The 26475-nt window shown below is 46.1% G+C and overlaps 1 protein-coding gene across 2 annotated transcripts in view; it reads left to right on the plus strand.

Annotated features, from left to right (window-relative positions):
* LOC126534776 (scoloptoxin SSD14-like) overlaps positions 1-26475 on the plus strand; it is a 175288-nt gene that overhangs the window by 74145 nt on the left and 74668 nt on the right. For both annotated transcript variants that reach the window (XM_055072696.2, XM_072289264.1), the window contains exon 9: positions 16315-16381. In XM_055072696.2, coding sequence (XP_054928671.1) covers positions 16315-16381 — 67 coding nt within the window. The remainder of the gene's footprint in view (positions 1-16314; positions 16382-26475) is intronic.

Below are 26475 nucleotides of genomic sequence, written 5' to 3' on the forward strand. Positions count from 1 at the left end.
TAACATTTCCTACATTAAAATTACAGCTAATTTCCCCGATGCTTTCCTTGGCTTCTTGTTGGCTTTACACGGTCATGATTAACAAGATCGTACCCCGTCTCCTTTATATATATATATATATATATGTATTGTTATGGGGATGGTGGGAGTATAGACGATTGTATTTACAATATATATACAAAATGAGTCTGCGTAGTAAAGTTGGCTGACCACCAACAAGCCGCAGTAGCCAGCGTCTTGCCATCCTTTTCCTCTCTTCGTTCATCCTTCCGTAACAGAAACCCCGGGTGGTGAAGCGCTGTCTTGGCGCACGGTAGGCGAAGAACTGCGAGCGGAGTGTGGCTTCAGCCGCGAAGCGTGCATGACGTCAACAGGTGGCGGCCTTCAGGATGGATGAAAATGTGACGGCGCGATCTCGTAATTGACGTCGTAAACTTGACGTAGGACTTCATGAGGCCCTGTGAAGCGAGAGAGAAGTTTCTGGGAGAGGCTGACTTGACGACATGTTGACCAAAGGAGCACCCAAGCACCTAGGAGGAAGTGAACATCGCGATGGCACCGGTCGTAACACTCTTTTTGCAGTTGCTGCGAGGCTAAGAAGCGAGATCTGCAACTTCAGCCGCCATGTGAGCGCGATCGATGACTTCACGAGCGTACTCAGTGGCAACGCGGGGCACAGAAGGTAGGACGGTGTCAAAGGGCAAAGTGGGGCCGCGACCATACAAAAGATAAAAGGGTGAATATCCTACGGTGTCATGTCGGGACGAGTTATGTGCGAATGTCGCGTAGGCCAGCAGGGCGTCCCAGTTGCGGTGATCGTTGGAAACGTACATAGACAGCATCTCTGTGAGTGTTCGGTTGAGACGTTCCGTAAGACCGTTGGTTTGTGGGTGGAAGGCGGAGGACAGCTTGTGCTCAGTGGCACAAGCGCGGAGGAGGGCGTCCACAACTCGAGACAAGAACGAGCGGCCGAGGCCTGTAAGTAACTGTCGAGGGGCACCGGGCTAGAGAATGACGTCGTGAAGGAAAAACTAGTAGCGCAACTAGTCGGCAACGCCTTTGTTATCGCGTAGGGTGTCACATAATCAGTAGCGACGGTGATCCACTTATTCTCTCTGGTCATCGTCGGAAAAGGGCCAAGCAGGTCAAGGCTTACGCGAAAGTATGATTCAAAGGGAACATCAATTGGATGGAGACGGCTGACAGGTGGCCACAACTCGCAAGTTGCGACATAACGACGCACAGAGCGGTAGAGACCCGGCCAGAAGAACCGGCGTCGTACGTGGTCGGATGCACGCAAAACTCCAAGGTGTCCTGCCGTCGGTGCATCGTGAAATTGTTCGAGAACGTCGGATCGCAGATGACGAGGAAGGACAAGCAGCAACTCAGGGCCGTCAGGGCTGATATTGCGGCAGTACAGGATGCCATCATGCAGCACGAACATGCGGCACACGCCGTCGGTGCTGCCAGACTGTCCTCCGGCGATGATGGACTGTCAGGATGCGTCGCGTTGTTGTTCAGCGCGCATGTCGGTCATGTCAGTCAAAGCCATCACGCAAGTCAACTGATCATGCGAAAGAGGATCAGGAGGATCCAAGGGGTGACGCGAGAGGCATCAATGCCCTTTTGCAGACGTCCAGACTTATAGTTGACAACAATGAAAATTCCTGGAGCCGCAAAGCCCAGTGACCAAGCCGTCCTGTGGGGTCCCGGAGGGAATACAGCCAGCAGAAAGCGTTGTGATCTGTAACGAACGAAAACCTGCGGCCATACAAATATGGCCGGAACTTGGCGACAGCCCAAACTAAAGCAGAGTACTCCCACTTGGTGATGGAGTGATTTCTCGCCGCAGGTGACAGCAGGCGGCTGGCGTAAGTTATCACACACTCGGTACCATTCTGCTGTTGGGCGAGAACAGCGCCGACGCCGTGTTTGCTTGCGGCAGTGTGGACTTCGGTCGGTGCAGATGGATCAAAGTGGGCAAGTATGGGAGGGGTGGTCAGAACCCCGATGAGCGCGGCGATTCTCATGGCGATTCATCATTCGCCATGAGAATCGGCAATTCGCCATTCTCATAGGGCCCGGAGCCTGCTCCGGGCCCCATGAGAATGGCGTGTTCTTCTTTACAAGACCTCTCGAAGGCCGAGCAACGTCGGCAAAGTTTTTGACGAAACGGCAAAAGTAAGAACACAGGCCGAAGAAACAGCGCATGTCAGAAGCAGAACGTGGCACAGGAAAACTGCGTACGGCGCGAAGTTTTTCCGGATCTGGTTGGACACCGGATGCGTCAACGAGGTGTCCCAACGCGGAAATCTGACGGCGCCCAAATTGACACTTCGTGGGGTTCAGTTGAAGGCTGGCTTTTCGGAAGACAGCAAGAATTGCAGCGAGACGGTAAGGTGGCTGCCGAACGTGCGAGAAAAATCAATAACGTCGTGAAGGTAACAAAGACAGTTGGTCCATTTGTAGCCTCGCAGAAGAGAGTGCATCATACGTTCAAATGTCGCAGGAGCATTGCATACGCCAAAGGGCATGACTTTGAACTGATATAAGCCATCCGGCGTAATGCAGGCCGTCTTCTCGCTGTCCATTTCATCAACTGAAATCTGCCAGTAGCCGGAACGAAGATCGATGGAAGAGAAGTATTCAGGTCAGTGCAAGCTGTCCAAGGCGTCGTTGATGCGTGGTAGTGGGTAGACGTCTTTTAACGTGATCTTGTTTAAGTGGCGATAATCGACGAATTAACGCCAGGTACCATCACAAGGAGGGCATGCGATGCCAAAGGACTGACTGATGGCTCGATGACCCATTTGCTGAGCATTTTGTCCACTTCTGATTGGATGACTCGAAGTTCAGCATGCGATACCCGATATGGACGCCGACAAATAGGATTCGTGTCTCCAGTGTTTATACGGTGGTGAACAACAGATCGTTGGCCTAAAGACCTGTCCCCGAAATCAGATGTCACGGTACGATTTAAGCAGGTGACGTATGTCCGTGGCCTGTGCAGAGGTGAGGTCAGGTGCAATAATTTTCGCGAAGTCATCCGTTAATGAACCAGAGCTGTGAGCGGAAATTGGCGCTAATAAGCCACTCTCGGCATTCAGACTCAATATCAAGTGCGGAACCACTAATAACGCTGGCCAAGAACATTCCGGCCGGAATCACTTGTGGGCACAGGCTGAAATTCAGAAGTTGTAGAACGACGTCGTTATTAGTAACCGTGACCAACGTATGCGGAACAGCAACGTTCCGGTTCAAACGCACATCGATGATCGGGCGAAGCACATATCCAACATCAGGAACCAGTGGCTGGGCGGTCAAGGTGACTTAAGTAACTGACTCAGGAGACAGACGCACATCGTGAAGCGAGCAGAAGTGCGGTGGGGCGGTGCTCGGAGCATCGGCGAGTTGAGGCAGTTCCAACTGAAGAACGCCGGTCGCACAGTCGATGAGAGCAGAACGAGTGGATAAAAAGTCCAATCCAATGATAACTTCGTGAGGGCAGTTGTCGATCACAGCAAAGAGAACGCAAATAGGGCGGCCGACTATAATTAAACGCGCAGTACACATTCCAAGAACAACCAGCACGCCGCCGTCAGCCACACGAAACACTCGTGCAGATGCTTGGGTGAAGACCTTCTTTAAACGTCTGCAGAGGCTAGCACTCATCACAGATACGTGGGCTCCAGTGTCGACGAGTGCTTGGACAAGTACGCTGTCTATTTTAACGTCTATTAAACTTCTCCTCGTTGGCACAGATAGAGTATTTGCTGCTTTAGTAGGCAATGTAGCACCGCCTCCCAGGGCTGCATTTCTTAGTTTTCCTAAAGGGTGTGGCCAAACGCCACAAGGGACGAAAGCCGACGTGGCTGCTGTGAACGGGAAGATAGACGATGTGTTTGCGGTGAACGAGACTGGTGTTCGCGCGGCGCTGGTGAGCGGCTGTACCACGCGTTTCTAGCAGAGTTGGCGGCTCTGTTAGACACGGCGGTGGGCAAAACATTGCGGGCATTTCAATGAAAACGGCTTAGGTTGGTCGGCGTGCGAGGTGTTGAGGGCCACGAGTTGCGACAGTATAGGGCGACATGACCAATGCGGCTGTAGCAAGCATGTGGCGCCCCCTCACGCATAATGTTTGTTCGCCGCCAGGCTCGGTGGCCTGCCAAGCTCGGCAGGCAACATCGGTCACCGCAGTGCAATAAACACCGAGGAGCACAGCTGCTCGGCGGTTAGTCATCGTTTAGCACCACCACGCTGCGGAGCGTCCATCTAACGGAGGGTGCCTCGAGCCCTCCCTTGTTCAAGAACCCGGGGGGATCGTGACAATGACGACAGGTGAAACATATCGGCTGGTCTTCCGCAGTTCTCCACTCAGTCGGGTTGCCATTACGCAGAGAGAAGCGTCAGGGTGGAGCGAAAATAGCAGAAGGGCGTTCGTTGGCTTTGGAATTGGCGAGAGCACACAGTATGTAAACCAATGTTTTCATGTTCCTGGCGAACGATGGCTTGTTCGAGAGGAATTGAAAACGTGGTAGCATCACGGCTACGCGAACACAAAGCTGCGGGCCCGTCGCATCCAGTTCAGGTCTAACGATTCGCACCACGTCCTCTGATGCCGACGCATGCTGCTGTGCGGGTTGATCTTCACACGTGGACGTTGCGGCAGTATTGGGAAGTCGGGCGAATGGTTGCAAGACGCGTCGGCTTTTGGCCTGCTCGAATTGTCGGCGCTATTTAATGATTGCGTCAACTGTAGAGCAGCTTTTGCACATGAGCAGATTAAACGCGTCGTGAGCAATGCATTTAAGCACGTGCCCGACCTTCTCAGTTTCTGTCATGTCATGATCGGCCTTACGGCAAAGTACCAGCACGTCCTGGATGTACGAGGCATAAGACTCCGTGGGGATTGGGCGCGGGAGGGCATTTCGTGCTTTGCGGCAATTTTACGGCTGGCTGGCTTGCCAAGCAACTCTGTCAATTTTTCTTTGCATTGGTCGCAGCTGCTTAGCTCCTCTTCGCGGTTTTCGTACCACACCTTTGCCGTGCCTCTTGGGTAGAACAACAGGTTAGCTAGCATAAGCGTAGGGTCCCATCTGTTGATTCCACTCACGCGTTCGTACATGGCCACCTTCAACGTCGGCGCTATCGGTCCCGCGGAAAGTTTCAGGATCCTTGGGTTGCACAATCACAACGTTGATCCCAAGTGCTCGACGTCACTCATGGTGCGGACGGTGATGCGACGTCCACTGCGGAGCTCCGTTTCCAGCCGTTGTATCCCGCACCACTCACCAATATGTTACGGGGATGCTAGGTGTATAAAAGAATATATATTCAAGACAAGGGGTACCAAGGGGCTCGTATACGTTTTACCCCCCCCCATATATATATATATATATATATATATATATATATATACTCATTTCTTAGGACCCAGACAATACAAAATGTACATAGAGAGTGCAGCTGGGAACTTATGTAATTTTATGTTAAGGCAGGTGCAGGCAGTCAACTGCAATGTGGAATAGTCGGCGACATGAACTTCAATGAGTGATGTATCGTAAACAATTGCGGCCAGAACAAGCACGTTGGGCAAATACTTTTTAATGCAAGGCTGCATACCATGAGCCGAGCAGGCCGTGCTGCTTGCAGTTTTTCTGATCCCTGAACCGTGACAGCGGTACTATGCCATTATAAGGGCTGCGCTTGCAGTTTTTCTCAGCTGTTGCTCCTGTCATACTCGAGAGTTTTATATTTAGCAGCAAATAAAACAAATTCCGCCTACCGCTACTCCGTGCTTATTAAAATTTAGCAGTAAGATCGCATTTTACTGTCGGGATAGTAAATAACGCATGATAACGTTACTTATCTGGATTAAAAAAAGTTGCATTCATCTAGGGGGAACCTAGCTGCTGCCAAGGCGGTGCTATCATATCCTGGGGCCGTATTCTGTAGCGGTTCGCTTTGGAACCGGTTCGGTCTGGCTGTTGCTATTGGTCGGCGCTTCGTTGTCGTCATCCCTGGTGGGCGGGACGATAAATTTTGTTGACGTCAAACAGGTTGCCAATCATCTGGAAAGGAACCGGTTCCCTGCTGCGGGAAGAACCGCGGAGAAGTGGTTCGCTCGAGGGTCGCGCGCGGTGGTGACCATGATGTCGAGGGTTGCTAGGGCAACCGTGGCTGCCGGCTAGTCTCGCGCCAGCTGACGAGCCGGCACCTAGACGAGACGAGACGAGACAGAGACGGCAATGGCGGCTCCTTTGGTTGTGCTGTTGGCGAGCGCCGAAAGACAACGACGTGACGAGAGGCAACGGCGCGACACGTTCGGCATGGCAGAAGAAGAGTTTCGAAGGCATTTTAAGCTCTCCAAAGACATAGTGCGACGTCTTTGCGATGAGCTGGAAGAACATCTCGGACCTCAAAGATTTCGTGGTGTCGACACTACGATGAAAGTGCTGTGCGCGCGGCGGTTTTTTTGCCACCGGGAGCTTTCAACAGTGCGTCGGGAATGAAGAAGCGATTGCTCTGTCGCAGCCTTCGGTCAGTCGGATCATTACAGCCGTCGCCAAGGCCATTACGGTTGTGGGCAAAGAAAAAGGATGGGCTAAATTCCCATCCACGACGCAATAGAAAGCCGCCGTCATCTACTGGCGCAACACACACGACGCCTTTGTTAGGTAGGGGTGCTCCTCGACAAATGAAACGAGTATTTCGTGCTGCCTCGCTGAAACATGAGGACCCAGCCGCCTGTCCTTGTGCGACGACATCGTTTCGGTTTCGGCGGTCGAACAAGTCCAAAACGTAAACAAAGCGAGGAAAGTTGTTTGCGTAACGTATGGCACACCACCTAGCGACTAAATAAGAAAACAACACAAAAAAATTACAACTCCCAGTAGCCGTCTGCGCCGCAAGCTCACATTTATTACTGAAAATTATATTTGCAAGTGTTCTATACAAACCAATGTTTTTTTATAAAACCAGTAACATCCTTCGATTGCTATACCGTTCCCCAAGTACAAACAAAAATGATGACGTGATCTTCCGGCAGACCGCCGGTCGTTGATTGGTTCCCCTTACGCCGCCCCGTTCCACTCTTTCTCCGAGTGACGTAATCCGGACGTAACAGCCAGACCGAACCGGTTCCAAAGCGAACCGCTACAGAATACGGCCCCTGCGTAAGATTCGGTCACCTCCTATAGGTAGGTGCGGAAATCAAAGCGGCCATTAAATCTCGTGGGTATTGTAGGAAAGCCAGTTGGTTTGACTATGCCTAGGCCAGAAAGTGTTCGGCCATGTGTAGTATAGAGGCAACTACCGTCTGATCAGTTCGTCGTCACTGGATGACGAAATTTGGCCGGCGATTACATCGGACACGGCAATCATGCACGTAGATGAAGCAAGAGAGGCAGCAAAACAAATACCGTGCGTCGTCATCCGCGTCGCGGTCTTCTGCGATCACGTGGCGAGCCGTGCTTACAAAGCCTCACAATGAAGTGACGCCCCTCTTTATGTTCTCTGGTATCAAACTTTGGACTGGCCACTATAAATAAAGTTCGCAAAATTACTCGTCCCGCGCTAAAGCTAATGAGATTCCATGCGGGGATTAATGGGTTATTAGAAGAGTTTGCATTTCAAGACATAATGTGGTTTGGAAAAATGCCTCCATATTTGTGCTATCCCCATGCTCATGCAGCTATCAAACTGCTTGCGCTAGGTCTTCACATGATACGATGTTAACTATGGTGTCTAAAAAATTTAATTCTCCCGACTGGCGAGGTTAAAGTTTACAATTTTACAGGTATTTCTTACGTGAATTTGTTGTCACTGTGGCATTCAACTTCAGGTAATATTTCATCCTGCGTAGGCAGTGCTAGTGGTTTTCTTTGCCTATGTCGCATACACGGCCTGAAGCACATGCGCCGTAAGCATACATTCCTTGAAAACTGCAAGAACTATGTAAGATTTGATTATTCACACCCACAGTTTAGTAACTTTCATAATGACGTATTTATTAGAACAGAACAACGAATACCTAAGACTTTTGTGCTAGTACTCCAACGCGTTCATATTTTTACTGAACAAGTCATCCATTGTGAAAAATGCCAGAAATAGAAAACGGATGGGCAGAACACACGAACAAGCGCAGACTCACAATGACGCTTTATTGATAATACACATACACATACTTTAAAAGAATACCGATGAAATTAGGTAATGAAACCAAAGAGCACCCCTACGATGGACAACTGTGGACCGTTTTACCGGCGAGGAGGAAGGCAGCCTCGAACCAGCGCGCCGCGGCGCTCTCCTCTTTGGATTGGTATGTAGGAATTCCGCTTTCTCCCCTGCGGCAGCTTAGAAAGGCAGCAGTTTAATTGCGAATTAGTACAATGCGAACGCGTTCTGTCTGGAATTTCTTCGAAGTCACATGGCTCGAGGTCGATGGGCCACCACTATGCTCTATTCAACTGCGAAAATAACTTTAGGAAGCAAGCGCGAAGTGCATCTTCAGCCGCGGCAGCTTTGTGGACAACGCCGCTGTGATAAAACAGAAGCGTCCGTTGTGTATTTCCAGCATAAACAGAAAGCACTTGATATCATCGCGTGTATGTTCGGAAGGTTTTGTTCCCAGTGATCGCATGGTGACGAACTCGCAACCCATGATCAAACTGGGATATGAAGGAAAGGCGCGTATTCGAGTCGGCCCACTACTGAGAATGAACGAAGTTAACACGAAGTTAACTATTTCGTCGTGCACGCACATTAAACTTATTCTGTCCGAACGTGTTCAAAGATTATCATGCTTGGCTACCAACGTCCAGGCTGAAGTTGACCGATAACGTATTATGAAAACAGTACGTGACTAAGAAATGAAGGTGTTCTCTCTCATTCTGTAACCAAAGCCATGCCTACCGTGTGCCGGCCAGCCCTAGTTTACATGCGCTCTCCCGCGCTTCTGAATCTCGCCAGCAAGCTGTCGACGCCGCTAATCGCGCGTGGCACTGCTACAGAAATATAAAATTGCTGTTGAAAGAGTAGTTTTTCGTTTTTCAGTGCTCTGGAGTAGGCTAGGTGGCCTTACACGCACAGTCATCATTCGAGACCTAAGAGTGCGCATGATCTATCAACGCGTCGCGTGTGTCTGGTTGATCGTGGCATATTCGCTGCCACTGTCATCAGCTCATTTTGTTCATGTTAACAGCCCGTTATGCCGAGTTATTTTACAGTTATTTATTTTGTAAAGCTTGGTGCCCGGGTGCCACATAAACATTGTTTTGTAATGAAGCAGACGCGCCCCTGTGTATGTGCCGTCTGAAGAGGAAGACGAAGGGCCGTGCCGTAATCGCGAGCGAGCCCCGTGCTACGGACAGCCCTTGCAGTGCCTTCATTTACCTAGCGTTCCACAACGTTGTGAACGACAATAAACCTAGTCGCATTTGGTGGAGGTTGCTGAGATCCTTCGCCTCGTCCTGGAGCTCCGCACTTGAACCCTGCCAACAATATCGCCTTGCACTGTGCCTGATCCCGCCACCTCGTTGCCTGCACCACCGGCAGCCACTGTCATCCGCGCCGGCGTCTCTCGTCAACGCGACCCACCCATTTTCAGTGGGACCGCCGAACACGACGTGGAAGACTAGCTGTCATCGTACGAACGTGTAAGTGCCCATAACAAATGGGATGACCAGTCTAAGCTGACCCACGTGCCTTTCTACCTAGCCGAGGTAGCCAAACTTTGGTTCTTCAACCGCGAATCAGACTTTACAAGCTGGTCCGCGTTTAAGACTCTGTTTGCTGAAGTGTTTGATCGCCCAGCTGTGCGTAAGCTACGCGCTGAACAGCGTCTACGCCAGCACGCACAGCAGCCTGGAGAGACATTCCCCAGCTACATCGATCATGTTCTCGATTTGTGCAAGCGGGTAAATCCCAGCGTGTCAGAGGATGTCAAGATCAAACACATCCTCAAGGGCATCGAGGACAGCGCATTCCAGATGTTGCTGGCCGAAAGCCCAGCTGGCGTGTCCTCATTAACCTCCGCCAGAGCTTTGACGAGCTACGCCGCGAACGTTGCATCGCCTGCCAGAACATAGCACGCCAATTCCATCTCGAGCTTCGCAGTTTCTACTGAAATAACCAACTCGACCCTCTCGCAGCATATTAAAGATTTTATTGGTGAAGAGGTGGCCATGCCGCTCTCGCTGCTGCCTCACAGCGACGCACCTACGGCAGCTTTGCCTCCAACGCTGCAGCAATCCATCCGAACTCAGATATCTGAAGCACTTCCTGCAGCTCCATTCGCTTTTGTGTCGACTACAGACGCCTAAACAAGATAACGAGAAAATACGTTCATCCACTGCCTCGAATCGATGACGCTCTCGACTGTTTACAAGGCGCAGAATACTTCATTTCCTTGGATCTCCGCTTCGGCTACTGGCAAGTTCTAATGGCCGAGCCAGACCGTCCGAAAACCGCGTTCGTTACACCCGATGACCTCTAGGAGTTTAACGTCATGTCCTTCGGGTTGTGCAACGCGCCTGCTACTTTTGAGCGTATGATCGACACCATCCTTCACGGCCACAAATAGACGACCTGTTTATGTTACCTAGACGACATCGTCGTCTTCTCAACCCATTTTCCGTCACACATCGCTCGCCTGCATGACTTTCTGACCTGTCTCGGATCTGCCTGCCTAAAGCTTAACCTCAAAAAGTGCCATTTTTCTGCAAGAAAGCTAACCATATTAGATGACGTTATCTCAAAAGACGGCGTCCTCCCGGACCCAGACAAGCTCCGCGCCGTTGCAGACTTCCCAATGCCCTCGTTTATCAAAACCCTCAGAAGTTTTGTTTACCTATGTTCCTATTTTCGTCGCTTCGTACGCAATTTCGCATCCATCGTGGCGCCTTTCAGAAGTTTACTTTCCGCGAGTAACGGCATAGCAGCGTAGTCACCTGAATGTGATGCAGCGTTTCCGCAGTTGCGCCACTTGTTGACCTCACCACCGATTCTTCGCCACTACGACCCTGATGCTCCCACGGAAGTCCATACTGACGCCTGCGGAGTTGGCCTTGGCGCCCTCTTAGCGCAACGGAAAGCTGGCTATGATGAATACGTCGTCGCTTATGCGAGCCGTACTCTAAAGAAAGCAGAATTAAATAACTCCGTCACAGAAAAGGAGTGCCTCGCGATCATCTGGGCACTAAGCAAGTTTCGCCCATACAATTACGGCCTTTCTTTCGCCGTTGCTACTGACCACCATGCCCTTTGTTGGCTTTCTTCCTTGAAATACCTGTCTGGACGCTTGGGACGTTGGGCGCTTCGCTTGCAAGAGTACGACATCCGCGTCATGTACCGCTCCGGTCGCAAGCACTCTGACGCTGATGCGCTCTCTCGCTCCCCACTGACGCCTGACTTGGCGTCTTTGTCAGCTTCCTTGTCCACCCTGTCACCGTTCACCGTTCACCATCACTGACATGCTCACAGAGCAGCGCAAGGACCCAACCCTTGCAGTGTTACTTGACTACCTTGCCGCTCCGTCTGATGTCCCTTCGTCACGAGCACTGCCTCGCCAAGCAACCCACTTTCCCGTGCGGGACAACATTCTATATCGCCGCAACTACATGCCCGACGGACGCCAATGGCGCCTCGCTATACCTCGTCATATGCGCTCTGACGTCTGTGCGTCTTTTCACGCTGATCCCCTAAGCGCTCATGCCGGCGTCCTCAAAACTTACACAAGGTTGCGTAAGCGCTATTATTGGAGAGGCATGTACAATTTTGTGCAAAAGTACATTCAGTCTTGCACTACATGCCCACAAGGCAAGACACCTACCCAGCGTTTCACAGGACCGTTGCAGCCGCTACCATGCCCGTCTCGTCTGTTGGACCGCGTCGGCACCCACCTCTACGGCCCGTTTCCATGAAGCGGGCGTGGAAATCTGTGGATTATTGTCGGCGTAGATCACCTTACTCGCTACGCTGAGACTGCAGTTCTGCCAGCAGCGACCGCCCGTGATGTTCGTTTTTTCATCCTTCGCAATTTTGTTCTTCCCCACAGTGCTCCCCGAGAGTTACTGAGTGATAGGGGCCGTGTCTTCCTGTCGGAGGGCATCCAAGCCCTCCTGGCTGAGTGCAGGATAATTCATCGCAAATCGACCGCGTACCATCCCCAAACCAACGGTCGGACCAAGCGCTTCAATCGCACACTTGGCGACATGTTGCGGATGTATATTTCATCCCCTTTGTTACGTTCGCGTACACCACCGCGACGCAAGCGACCACCGGCTTTTCCCCCTTTTTGCTTCTGTATGGCCGTGAGCCTTCATGCCGTTTGGACACCCTACTGCCGTACCAACCTGACGCTACAGAGTATACTCCGCTTTCCGAAGTCGCCAAATATGCTGAAGATTGCCGTCAGCTGGCACGTGCACTGACTAGTGAGACTCAAAAACGTCAAAAGACAAGACATGACCGTGCTCATCAACCACCGCACAACTTTGCTGCTGGCTCGCTTGTGTGGCTTTAGATACCAGCCCACATTCCTGGCCTTTCTTCCAAACTCCTGGCCCGTTATCATAGTCCGTACCGTATCAACCAGGCCACTTCACCGTTCAACTACATCGTCGAGCCGCTCACCGTGTCACCAGGCCTGCGTAGTCATGGGCGAGCGGCACATGTGAGCCGGCTGAAACCGTATTACGACCCGCTCATCTTCTTCGCATCCTGAGTCGCCAGGATGGCTACGCTTCGCTCCAGGGGCATTGTAATGACGCAGACGCGCCCCTGTGTGTGTGCCGTCTGAAGAGGAAGACGAAGGACCGTGCCGTGATCGTGAGCGAGCCCCGTGCTACGGACAGCCCTTGCAGTGCCTTTATTTACCTAGCGTTACACATCCTTGTGAACGACACTAACCTCGTCGCAGTTTAAAAAATCCTACCGCGAAAATTTCAGGAGCACGGAAGCTAGCAAAACGCGTTTTCTCCGAGCTTCGCGGTTACCTGGAGTCGGATGTACGCTTGTGCAGCAGACCGCATGAAACATGGAGACATCACTGATTGTGGTCGGCTGAGCGTTACCTTAATAGAGTTCAAGGCTACATAAGCAATAATAACACGTTACATGTATGCGTTACGTATCGATAATGTTCAGACTTGACTCGCCTCCTATTTCTATCGTCGGCAAAGCTGCGGGAGCGCCTCTAGGGCCGTCGCCCTTCGATATTGCGGCTATATCGAAGCTAAAAGCTTAGTAATGACACGCTAAGATGTTTCCCACTCCGAACAACATGTTGAAAGCTATCGAGAAAGTTCGAAAACTTGCCACTCGTCGTCAACAGCACGTTCGTGGTTCAGCCTCCAGCGCGATCTCACATACCAGCATAGTCTCGGTCGATAGACAGCGCCGTGATCGTAAAATGGCGGCGTCCTCAATAAAATGGTCTATACACTCAGTTGCTGTGCAAAGACTTATCAGCGCCTCACATCTTATTGCTCCTTGTGATACATCCAGGCTCTGCACTTATGTTCGTGCGGTTCATTCATTCATTCATTCGTTCATTCATTCATTCATTCATTCATTCATTCATTCATTCATTCATTCATTCATTCATTCATTCATTCATTCATTCATTCATTCATTCGTGCGGTTTATGTTCGGCAGAAACATTTTTGATTTTATTACACGCATTTCAATTTTAAAGTATTTGTCTTCCCTATCTAACCAATATCTTATTCCTTACAGACATTTAAAGAAGGAGTAAGATATTGGTTAGATAGGCAAGACATATACTTTAAAATTGAATAAATGCGTGTAATAAAATGAAAATTGTTTCTGCCATAAATTACATATTTTTTCTTTTCAGGATTCACATATGATTTGATTTAATATCTGTTGTTGGGTTTTGTGTTAACACAAGTATGTTTCCATCCACCTGCTGTTCCCAGTGTTTTATTACTTTTGGCACACAATTAGGATGTTTTATTTTCTTTTAATCTTTTTTTCGCACATGTTGTTGCTCTATATTGCTCCATAAATTCGCTGACGTTTATTTCGTGTATAATTGTACAATTTTAGCGTACCATTAGAATCTGAAATGCTTGCTTGTACTTAGCCGTTGCTGTACATTGTACTATACATTTGAAGAATCGGATGACCATGGACATTGCTGCCATGAATTTTCACAGTAACCAACTCTGCTGTAACGCGCAAAATTGTGTATATAAGATTGATCTGCTGTCAAACCTGTCGTTCGTGGGGCTGAGACCTTTGTCAGGCTTTATGCCTTTAGTCTCAGTCTACCTACGTTTGAATGAATGAGAAATAAAATTCAATTCGATTCGATTCAATTGCAGAGGCGCAGTTTCTTTCTATTCCTTTTTATGGGCGGCATTCTTGATAACTTTGTGTATGTGTGATTACGTGATTTCTCTGGTGTTCAATACGGGCAGTTTTTTACCTTGAACGAAAACGAACTTGCCCAACTTTTCAGTCCTGTTAAATCATCGGGGTCAAATATTTACGGCTGATATAACATCTACGGGCCTTTGCGCACCGCTTGAGACCAGTGGGCACCGGCTTCTCGTAGGCTGCGCAAAAATAAACCGCTAGGTCTAAACTAATGTTATTATCAAGGTTTTATTGCTTACGTTCATTCCTTCGGGACACGCACGTATTCGATATGCCTTAAGTTCTGCACCATCTACTCGCCGAGACAGCAAGGGATGTAAAATCCTCGGTCTCCTAGTAATTATTCTCGCAATTTTACTACGTGGAGAGGCAAATATTTCTGAATATAGCGACAACTGATGACAAGAAATCTAGAGATAGCAGTTGCCTAAACAAAAGAAAATATTACAACTCATTTTAGCAGGAAAAGTAATGACAGACATTGTCATGTAAGGGTGCACTCATACTGGTTACACACAGAGGTCGCACGGCCAAGTTGGCGGCAAGGAGACGGGTCACAGATAGTCGCGAATGATCCCTTTGGCCGGAAAGCAACTGCTGCGATTGTTGGTAAACGTTTCAGTCGCGCGACTGCACTGGGAAACGTGCTGAACGAATGAGGGGCCCAGTAAACGGAGGTTTTCATACGGGGGTATCTATTCTCCGGGGCGACGAGAGTGCGAACAGACTTGAACGGCGCCAGTCGCGAGAAATCTTGGTTTTTCGACGGGCACGAAGCACTTCCCTGATGGAACACTGGTTGTCGTGAGTCTCTTCGTGGTCGCCAGTCATTATCGGTTATGCGAACCCTTTCAAATGCCGTGTGAAAGTACCCTAAAAGACGCACAGACCTGTTCAAGGAGAAGCACAGCGATTGGGACTGCATCACTGCTCCAACTTACTATAGTTGCTTATACTATATATGACGCGCTCAACCTAATAACTTGCCCATCTACATGTTACAAATATTATAATTAGTTTCCTTATTTATTGAATAACCACTAGGAGGTCAGTATCTGTCATTAAAGCTCTTGCAGTTAGGATGTCTGGCCTGACGTGGCATAAATATTTGTGCCGCCGGTGGAAGTTATTTTCAGGAAACGACCTTCGTTTTACCATAAATACTAAATATGGAGGTTGAAGGGCCTATTTTAGGCTCGCTAATCCCAACAAAAATGTCTGGACTCCCACAGATTTCGCGAAAGCGCACCCTTTCATTTCGGACTCATGGGGAGATTAACGTAGCTCCGACTGTTTACTCACTTTCCTGTTATATGTTGAGCTAGTTGGTCGAGGATCAGCATTGAGAGCGCTTCAGCAAAATAAATTGTAAAGAATTCGAACGTCACGCAGCTGGTATCTTACGTAAACCATGGAAAGTACTTCTGATTACATGCCTTTCTTCTCTACCGAAAACTTCACATTCCGATAGCGCTGTTTTTCTTTCATAATCATTGCTGTCAAAACGGGCAGAAAAATAAATAAATTTTACCTTGATTGCTATTGGCGAAGGTGGAAGCGAAGTTCGCCAGTACTACAATCGAGGATGAATGCGCATATATCATTCTATACAAACTTGAAACTTTGATCATCAATCGTTTGGTGGTGCACACCAGTGTAATTAAATATTTACTCTGTTCTTGTAACGTCGCTGAAAGTTTTCTAAGTTTAAAGCGTAGCCGGAAGAAAGTCTCTGCCTCTATATATATGCATAAATAGAGATACAGAGATAAAGAGTAGAGAGAGAGAGAGAGAGAGAAAGTATGGGACGTGGCAGGCACAGGCATAGCTGATGGTAATCGCTTGCAATCCAATAATGCTTCCTTGTCGGTCGGCACTTGTTTGACGCATTCTACTGCCTTCTTTCCGCAGATTGGAGCAGAGCCTGAGTAACGTGCTTGCAAAGTTACCAGACCTCGATGGAGATGCGCCCGACAAAGTAAGAGACCGCCATTATATAGTCTAAGCTTGTAGAGAAGAACATAATCAGGAATCCCTCTACAGATTGACTTCTTAAGGTTTTCACCGTCTCCCATTTTTATAGAACATCAACGTATGAAAACTAAGTAAAAGTACAGCAAGAATCCATCTAGCGATGAATGTCGACGTAAATGCGATTCACATTCAAGCAACATAGTAACATGTACTTCCAAGACTTGAACATGTATGCAGCTTGGCTCCTCTCACCCACTTGATGATGACGATTTATTGGCATCCTCTTTTGAAACGGGGCTGGAACAAATCGTCACCTATCCTGCTTGAGTATACTGAGTTATGCTATCAATGCTTTTCCTGCTAGCATTCTTGTATACATCTTTTCAAACTTCTCTATCTGCCTCGTCAGCTGCCTATGACTGAAATGGATTAGGTCGTATCAGTCTCTTTCTTCCGTGCTTTTTCCCACCAATACTCAAAACATTTCTTGCTTAAATCGACTGCTAACCGGTTGGTACTTCCGTTTACATTAAATCTAAGCTCTTCTGGAAGTTGTATGCTACGTACTGGTCTAGCTGGGTGAATCCCCTGCATTCCATTAGAATATGCTGAGTGGTATGCAGATTTTGGTTGCAGCAGGCAGATGCCTCATCTAAGTTTTAATATTTGCTGCGGTGTGTTTTTGTCCTTAGACAATCAGCGCGAGCCTCAATTAGTGAGGCAGTCTTTTTCGTTTTATCGTAGAGATTTTTCCTCCTAATTTATTTCTTTTCGTTCTTGTAAATCTTCATGGCTTTTTCGTTTCCATTTTTTACATCGAATTTGCAGCCTCTGTTTCTATCACTTTCTTTTCCATAACTCCTGGTTGTATTGCTTCACTTCCACTTACCCTGTACTTGGTTACCAACTTTCTTGCCTGCTTTATTGAAGTGTACATACACTTGTTATCTATATCATACACTTGTTATCTATGGAGGCTTTAGACAGCTAAGTGCATGTAGTTTTAATGAAAAGACCCATGACAAGTCTGGACAAAAAACAAAGAATAAGAGTGTTGCATGAAAAATGCACGCACTTGAATTAGGAGCCCTTCTTAGAGACAAATCATAAGAAGCCAACAATCACTGACACGAAGGACAACATAGGGGAAATTCGCGAAATTCAAAGATTGTGGGTTCGGTTCCCACCTGCGGCAAGTTGTTTTTTCATCCACTTTAATTTCCATTAATTTAACGTTTCTTTATTTCATTTATTAAGCACAAGCAATTTCCCCTATGTTCTCCTTCGTGTCAGTCTTTGCTGGCTTCTTATGATATGACTAATAAAAATCTGGCCCCTTGGTTAACCCCCTTTCTTCTCGCTTCTTAGGGACAACTAACTTAAAAATTATTCTCCTGTGGAGCTCATGTTGTTTAGATGTCGCAGTCTTTGCATACCGGTGGAGAACTCTAAGTGAAGCTCTTATGTGTGCAATGCTAATAGGGAAAGAAGCCTTGCCAAATATGCATTTTATTTGGCCTAATTGCGTCTTCACCACTAACACAACAGATAGCATTTGTAAATGTCAAATCTTCCGTGTCCTGATAACCCCTGGAATTCTATGCGATAGTCGTACCTGGAAGGTATAAGAAATTCCACTTGGTGTTAGAAAATGCCAGACACGGTGGCACCCAGACCCTGTTGGCTATGTACTGTTCAATTGTTGTTGAAAGACGATACAAAAATGATATTGCTTGAAACCGGTCTCAATGTTTACCATAAAGTTCTGAGGCAGCAAGAAGAGTATCCGAGACCTTTTATGTGAACGCCCTCTTTGCGGTTTGCCTAGCACTCCACTCTCGACGGCGCTGTATTTGCAGCATGTTGGAGAAGAGAACCATGGTCCAGACTGTGCGCAAGCTGCCTTCCATTGCTCGGCCCCTTGACATGCTCGATGTTGCTGTAAAACACTGCATCTTGTTGCTTAGCGCACCTTCTTTCCTTTTATTATAACTCGGCTCAACTACTCAACGACATGTGAGTGTGTCCGGCCTTTCAAGTTACAGCGCTGTATTTGAATTTTCGCTAGATTTATTACCAAGTGTATCTTCACTTGACCTGAATGAAATGACTCCTTACCTACTGTAAACAAAGTAATAAGTGATACCAATAAGGACGAAGATACCTAGTGCTCTGAGCAAGTTACAAAAGTGAGGAGAATACGTTCAATTGTGTTTTATACAGTATGCAGAAGACGTTTCCCATAAAACTGGTCCCTTTAATATCTAAGCCCTGTGCATGACCTTATGTTTTTTTGTCAGGCATATTTCTCCACACTTGCAGGTAATGTCTAATCGGGTCACCGTGTCAGCTGTCACTCGTGCGCACTAATTTCTTCCCCTTACGTGAACTGACATTCAACTCCACTTTCGTCCATTCACACTCACCTACACTAACTCAATGACTGTGAACTCTTGAGAAATGGACCAAAGTCAGTGACATGGCTCTGAAATGTTTCTGTACCTGTGGTGACGTTACAGCGCATCTACTTGCTTAATTGTTATCAGCATGTTATCAGTAAACACGTTGTTTGCTCAGCCCCAGCCCACTCATGTACTTCAAACTATTAGCTTTTTCTTCTTGTGGTTCATCATACGCATACGATCTTTGCTCCCTGTAAAGAACATAAATTCCTGGCTTGATCTTTGCTTAACAATGCTCTGGGCCACTCTGAACTTTACCTGGAGAGGCAGGCGTTCTGCTTTCCCTGGGGGAGTTGTTACAACTGTGGCACATTATTACTGTATAGAAAAAATTATTTCGATGAGAATGTAAAAAAAAGTGAAATTTGACACTTTCATAAACCGAGGCTCTCAAGTACTTTCTTTTTAATGAATAGGGTGGGACTAGTTGACATCCCTTAGACAAAAATCAACACTATGTAGTTTCACAATATGGAAAATTTTCGCCTTATTGATGTTTTGCTTTCGTTTAAAATAGTTTTTGACATGCAGCGCTGCTTTTCGCGAAGATTACGAGACAACACAGGTACTGAGAAACATAACTGTTTCAGGCTGCCAGGAAACTGGAAACTGCGACACTGTACGTCAGACATTACGCTTTCGGAATTTCGCCAGTGGCATAAAACTTCGCCTCTTTTCGGGGTAACGAGTGTACAGCTCACCTAGAGGACATGCGTGGGTGATTCTGCTTCTATAGCAAACCAGCACTTCGGAGCTGCTGCTTTGTCGGAGATGAATAATTACTTGCGCTTGATGCATGCACGGAGTAAAATTACACTTTGAATTTTAGTGTACCTGATGCGTTGCACAAGAAAGGAAGAAATCATCGCAAATCTACACACTACATAACAGAAAGTACGTAACACACCAAAAACGTTTCAAAACATTACCGTCCTTCGACAAATTTCAAGTAAAGAATGCAATGAATTCCTTCTAGGTGTGCAAAGCGGTGATAAAAACGGAATAATTCATGGTTACAACGCTTCATGGGCTTATTAGCACCGCTTTAAGTGCAGGTGCAAACAAACATTCGTGCATGATATTTCGACGATTACGTCATCAGGCTGCGCAAGAAAAAAAAGGAAGAGCTGAAATATTGCATTTGTAGGTAACAGAACGGAACTGAGGCTGCAGTTATAGGAAGTAGATACAGCCAAACTTTGATGGGCGTGTCCGTAGTACGCGTAAAGTATGAATCGTCGACATTCGTTATCTGCTGGCTTAAGAGAATGCGATGCCAGAAATGAAACATTTAGCAAACATAGAGTATCGTAAGCGATAATTAACCTACGGAATCGACGCGGCTTCATTGCTGTACATCGCGCACACCTTTGCACCCGCCTGATCCAGTGCACATGGCTACCCGCCGCCGCTGATCCCCCCTGCGTGGTCGGAACACTTACAGAAGTTGTAGCGGGTGCACTGGCTTCTTGCAATTTCCAGTAACCTCGGTGGAATTGAACATCATGGAGATCGCTGAGAGCATTTATCGTCCTGGCCAGATGAATGCTCAACACGAACACAGTTGCCTTAGCTCGCTGGTACAAAGAAATGACAAGAATTGCCAGCGACAGCAATGGACGCTTCCAGCTAGCTTCCGCCATGTTTTTAATCCTTCCCAGCCGGCGCAGCCTTTTCTTCTTTCTGCCAATCGAATACTCTAAGGAACGCACAAAGACCGCTACTTCTTTTTCAGTGCATCCGTTCCCTAGTTCCGCCTTTCGCTTTTGTTGCTCTTTTCAGACCGAAGTCGTTAAAGCAGTTGTCTCGCTCTCCGCTCCTTACAGCTTTTCGTTTTTAACATTCTCTCAGCGCATCAGCGCGCGTTTTCTGACGCCAGTTTGGCAGGGCCGCTTAGAGGTGCTGCGCTCCCTAATCGGCCGCATACAGCCATGACCAGAAAGTAGGTCACCCGTGTTTTGTCTTGTATAGTAGGGGTTGAAAGTACAGGTATATGCGGTGTCGGCAGAACTCAGAAAATACTGCTTTTACGGAGGCTTTTACGGAGGCAAGACTTGACTATGAGTGCAAAAGTCCTACTCCGCAATTAGTGGAGTATTGTAGCTTCGTATAATCCATAAATGTTTCAAGCTTCTGACGCAATGTTACGTACACAATAGAAATTGTGACATTATTTTAGATTTTTGAGTGATTTTAAGCTTCATGGGTTCTTGAAAATTTTGGACCTTTCTAGAATTTTTTTTTAAGGGATCTATATCTTAAACAATGTACACTGTAAACAGGTTTGACCCTTTTAGGGAGTTTTGGCCTCGTTGCATAACTTCAGCCCTTAAGGGAGGACAATATCCTCCATTCGAACGGAGTTTTTTTTCACACCCTTGTGTTTGGTGGTATTATGGGGAATTATGGGAGTTTTTTAATTCTCCTTTGAACACCAACCCCTGAGTGGTTGCAGGAGTCTATATGGGGAATTATGGGAGTTTTTAAATTCTCCTTTGAACACCAACCCCTGAGTGATTGCAGGAGTCTATATGGAGAATTATGGGAGGTTTTTAATTCTCCTTTGAACACCAACCCCCGAGTGGTTGCAGGAGTCTATATGGGGAACGTTGGGAGTTTTTCATTCCTCTTTTGAACACCAGAACTATGGAAGTTCTTATGAGGAGCTTTGGGAGCTTTTACAAGTTGACATAGGTATTTTATTTTGCTTCTTATGGGAATTTATAGGAGAAGCGATGGGAGTTCTTACGTACATATTTTCGGAAACGTTTGGCTTCTTAAGGGCGTTTTGAAGGATACCTTTGGGAAATTATTTTACCTCCTTGTAGGAGTGCTTAGGTGTAAACCTGGGAGCAACCGTTCCCATATTTTGGGAGCTCTGCTTAAGGGAGCACTTATGGATAGTTTTGAGAGTTCGATTTTTGCTTTTTATGGGAACATATAGGAGAATGCTTGGGAGTGAATTTTTACAGCTTTAGGGAGCTGTTTTACTAAGGGAGTTTTAAACAGATGTTTTGGGAGTGCATTTTAGCTCCTTATTAGAGCTTTTACAGGTAGGTCTGGGAGTTTATTATGCGCTTTTTGGGAATTTTACGAGGTTGAAGGGAGTTCTTTTTGTGTGTGTGTTTAGTAGATTGTGTCTGACGAGTGCAAAAACCATGACAAAGCAATAAAATGTCTGGAAATTTATTGCAGTTCCAGAATCAAATGTGCCAGCATGATAGTACAATCAATGACTATTAGCATAATGAAAGTGAAATAATTCAATAAATTGGATACAAACAAGCAAACCAGTATGACAGGAAATTCAAGCATATTGCAAGCTTCAGTACAGTTGAAAATCCACAAGTGCAGCCAAGACTGAAATTCAGCGGCTCAAAACATCATGAGCTATTGGGCAGTCCTTGCATGCATTAGAAGAGGCCACATTTATTTTTGCATGTAAAAAGCATGCTACAAAAAATGATGCAGAGGAGGCCAGACAGCACCAATGACCTAGAACATAATGAAAGTACCTTTGAATACCTATGCTATTTCTAATAGACATCGACGTACAACTTATTCTCTCATGTAACACACAGCTGCAAAGAAAAAGCAGAGGTGGTACCACCCACTCTAAATCAATTTCCTTAGCGTGCAGTACCTGAAATTCAAGCTTGCCAGCTAGAGAACATGACAAGTTCACAGCAAAATGGGCATAATGTGATAACAGTAGACAAACAGGTGATATCTCAGGCTGAATTCAACAAGGGGACTAGTCGTCGTCAGGGAAAGAAAATCCAAGCAGACAATTCCAGCTCACACTTGAATACGCAGATGTCACTACATAGATTCGTGTTGTGATGCCCCATGATCTAAGTCAGCATCAAAGAGGTTCATTAGAGTGGCACATGTGCAGTGGCACACACCCAGTGTACATACACAAGTTTGTGTCAAAAAAGTTCATTGGAGAGCTGCATCTACCCAGTGGCCCCAAGTGCTCGTAGTAGCCCCAGGGGCACATACTGAATTTCCACAAATATAAGTAGTTTTTTTTTTTCAAAATTTCTGGCCTCAGAAGACGCCTCGCATTATATAACTGACATAGACACAAACAACAAGATAACTCATAGAAATTGGTGCCAGCAACCTGCCAAACTCCCATACTTCTACACACCTTGCTACCCCAACTAAACCCCCATGTTGAGCATTTAAACTTACCTCACCTTCTCTATGCCCTCACTCATTTTGCTGGATATCCATGGAGTGGAGAAAAGTGAACTATATAAATACTGCCAAGGAAAACGGTTGTTACCCTAACGAAGAAGTCCACTTCTCAAAAAAATTTCTCCACCTGATATAACACTTGTTCGACCTCTGCTGATCACCTTCAGCTGAATATTGCATATCAGACAAAGCAGCAATTCAACTATAATTTTTAGTTTTATAATGAAACAAAAATTTCTTAGGATGTGAAAGAAAATATGATACAGGAACCTTTAACAGTATCCATAAGTGTGAAATTTTTACACAGGCAAAGAGGCAAACACTTTGCCACCAGGGCACACATAAGGCGTCATTACATTTTCTCTGCAAAAAGCCTTAACACCCCGACGACAGGTGGTGTTGCATGGAGCCATGCATGCATTTCAAAAAATAGGCATTTTGTATTTTCTTCTTCCGCAAGATCAAGGCAGGCAGGCTGTGATGCTGTGCAAACAGTGGTGGCCTTCAACAGGGAAGGAATCCACACAAAAAGCCATGGTACTGTTGAGATGGCAGTGCATGATAGGGAGCATTCTGGAAAACCAAACGTAAATAGATTATGTACTATTGTATTGCAAACAGACACCGCATGAATATTTAAACATAGCATCACCAATTATTCAACAGTGCTGGGCCGTTCAATGCTACCACTCCAAGTGCATCTTGGCCACCTCAGATTTTAGGAAAAATTACAGCCCATTGTACAGTTGCAGACTGGATGAAGTGGAGAGTACGACGAAAGCCCGTCTGGTCGGGATGATGCATACTAAAAGGAAGAGGTCCAGACACCGACCGAAATGATTAAAATAGTTTTTTACCTTTTCAAATTCAAATAAATTCATATAACTTCAAAAATTCACATAAGTACTTTAAACCCTTTTGGTCAGTGTCCGGACCTCTTCCTTTTAAGTCGCAGAATGCACAAACAGAATACTTCGCGAAAATTTCGCATGGTGTGAGTATCGTTATCTTGTAGGCTAAGGTTGAAACATCACGGCACTGACAAAGCTATAAACAAGTGTTTCTACGAATGACCACAAGGCCTTCCAGAATGTTTCATTATGTGAAATAGACCATTCATGTTTTTTATCTGCAAAGAGTATCTTCTTATTCTGACTTAAGTATAATAGACCGTCGAGCAATTTCTGAAAAGTATTTTCATCCAGCTCGGGTGGTTTATAGGCGCAAATAACCAATTTAGGAACCCCCATTTTGTAGTGAAGAAAGCTTATATTAAAAAAACCTACAGCTGCAGTGATTAAAAGTTTCTGAAATTTTGAATCAACTTTTTATATCTGCAGAAGCTCTTTAATTAGGTATTAGGACGCCTTGCAGCACTGACAATGAAAGGAAATCATGCCAACATATTACAAAAACTAATAAAATGAATGTGTTCTTGATAATATATGTTGTTGTATTAAACAAAGATTATACAAAACACCAGCAGTAATGTGCATATCTTCAGAGTGCACACACAGTTCACCAACGTAATAATAAATACAGGTCAGCATCATAAAGCAACACATAGGTACTGGGGTTTTTCTTTCACATTGGCCTAAAACCCAATCACATGAGCATTCAGCCATCATATAAGCAGCACCTGCTTGCATGAATTCAAGGAACTTTCACATGTGCAAAATCGTTTAGGAGCTTTTAAGCAATAGGCATGACACTACTATTATGGTTAATTTGTTGCCTGTAAGTGGTAAATCAAGTGAACTGCTAGTTGTCCTTCCGGTGAAGGATATTGCAGAAAATGTGAGGACAAAAAGATTATAGTAGCTATTTGGAACTCATGAATGTTAAGAAGATAATATGCAATGTTACCATGCTGACAGACAGTCAGATAAAAGATACAAAGAAAATATTATATATAGATTACACAGATGCAAGCATTCTGCTTCTTTATTGCTGCAAAATTCGGTAGTTATAGAAGTGCTTCATCCCCTGAAAAATATTTTTAGCAATACATTCACTATGGAGTTCTATTGAGGATGCATCAGATTTGCATGCTACAAGTGGTTTGAGCTGTTCAGAGACAGACATCTGGCTTGTAAACGCAAGAGCATGACGAAATACTGCAAGTGCTCCAGAAAAATGCTTGCATGGTAAGGGAAATGACAAAAACAAGAATGTGGATGAAAAGACCAAACTGCCCCAAAGTCTAATTTTAGCAATGTAAGGTTTTATGAAACGTAATTACAGTTCTAAGACAAAACAAAATACCAACATATGCAGAGAATGGGTGCTGGACATCAAGCAACCTCACTAAACAATGATTACATACATAAAAACGACACATTCGCAGGAAATTTCACAATACACGGCATATAAACTATGCGATTCATGATGCACCCATGTCATACATCATATTGTTCAAGTAACCAACTTCTTTATTCAAGACCCCTGTAGAAGGTTTGTTAATGCAGTTATTGGTTTCTTGGATGGAAAAGACCTAGTATACAAATCTGCACTTCCCTGCCTTATATTTGCAAAGTGCATGTGTACAGTCACATTTTGGCACAGTTTGGCATGTTTTGCAATGTTTTGTGAGATATACAGATGCTGTTACCACCTACATCTGTGCACAATGCTCCTGCAGCCTGCCATTACCAGAAATCCTGGTCTATCCTACATAATACCCCAGTCACACGGGCACTTTCAAAGTTCTTTGAACCAAAGATCCTTTACTTCAAGGGAGAATGTGCACTGTCACACAGGCACAGCAAAAGAGCCCTACTGGAAGGGGGCTTTGAGTCAAAGGAGTGCGCGTTCGTCCTATGAAACCTCAAGGGAATACTCCCAAGCCTAGAGGGCGTCTGACAGTAGAAAAAATAATCTAAAAATATGGAAGTTCAATTTTTACCTCTTCAGAACGAGCTTATAAGTACTGAATACTGTTACTAAAGTACTAAACACTTTCGGGACACCCGCAATCTCCATCATGAAAGCACCGGTACAGCAACACCGGCACGGCCTGTCGTCAGCAGCAACCTCGACACAGCACGGTTGCCATGTGCGATTTGGTTCTTTGGTTAGTGGCTGCTAGGCATTCCAGTCTCCTTGGCTTTTTTCTGCACATCTTTCCTTGTCACTTTTGTTTTTTAGTTTTTGCAGCGTTTACGTGTACCTACTGCTACCTAGCCACAACGAACGAAACAAAGCAGCTGAAGCAAAGGCCACAATGAATAATTGACGCCAATGTGCGGTGTACGAAGCGGTACACATGGTGGCCATCATTACAATAAATACATCTGTTTGTGATAAAGTAATGCCTTTACTACGTGTGCATTTTGTTTTGATGTTTCTATGTATTAGGAAAAATAAATGTTGCTGAAAAAAATGTGACAAATTTATTATAAGACGCATTGGGCCATATTTTTTTATTACA

This window comes from Dermacentor andersoni, chromosome 7 (assembly GCF_023375885.2).
Source record: "Dermacentor andersoni chromosome 7, qqDerAnde1_hic_scaffold, whole genome shotgun sequence".
NCBI lineage: Eukaryota > Metazoa > Arthropoda > Arachnida > Ixodida > Ixodidae > Dermacentor > Dermacentor andersoni.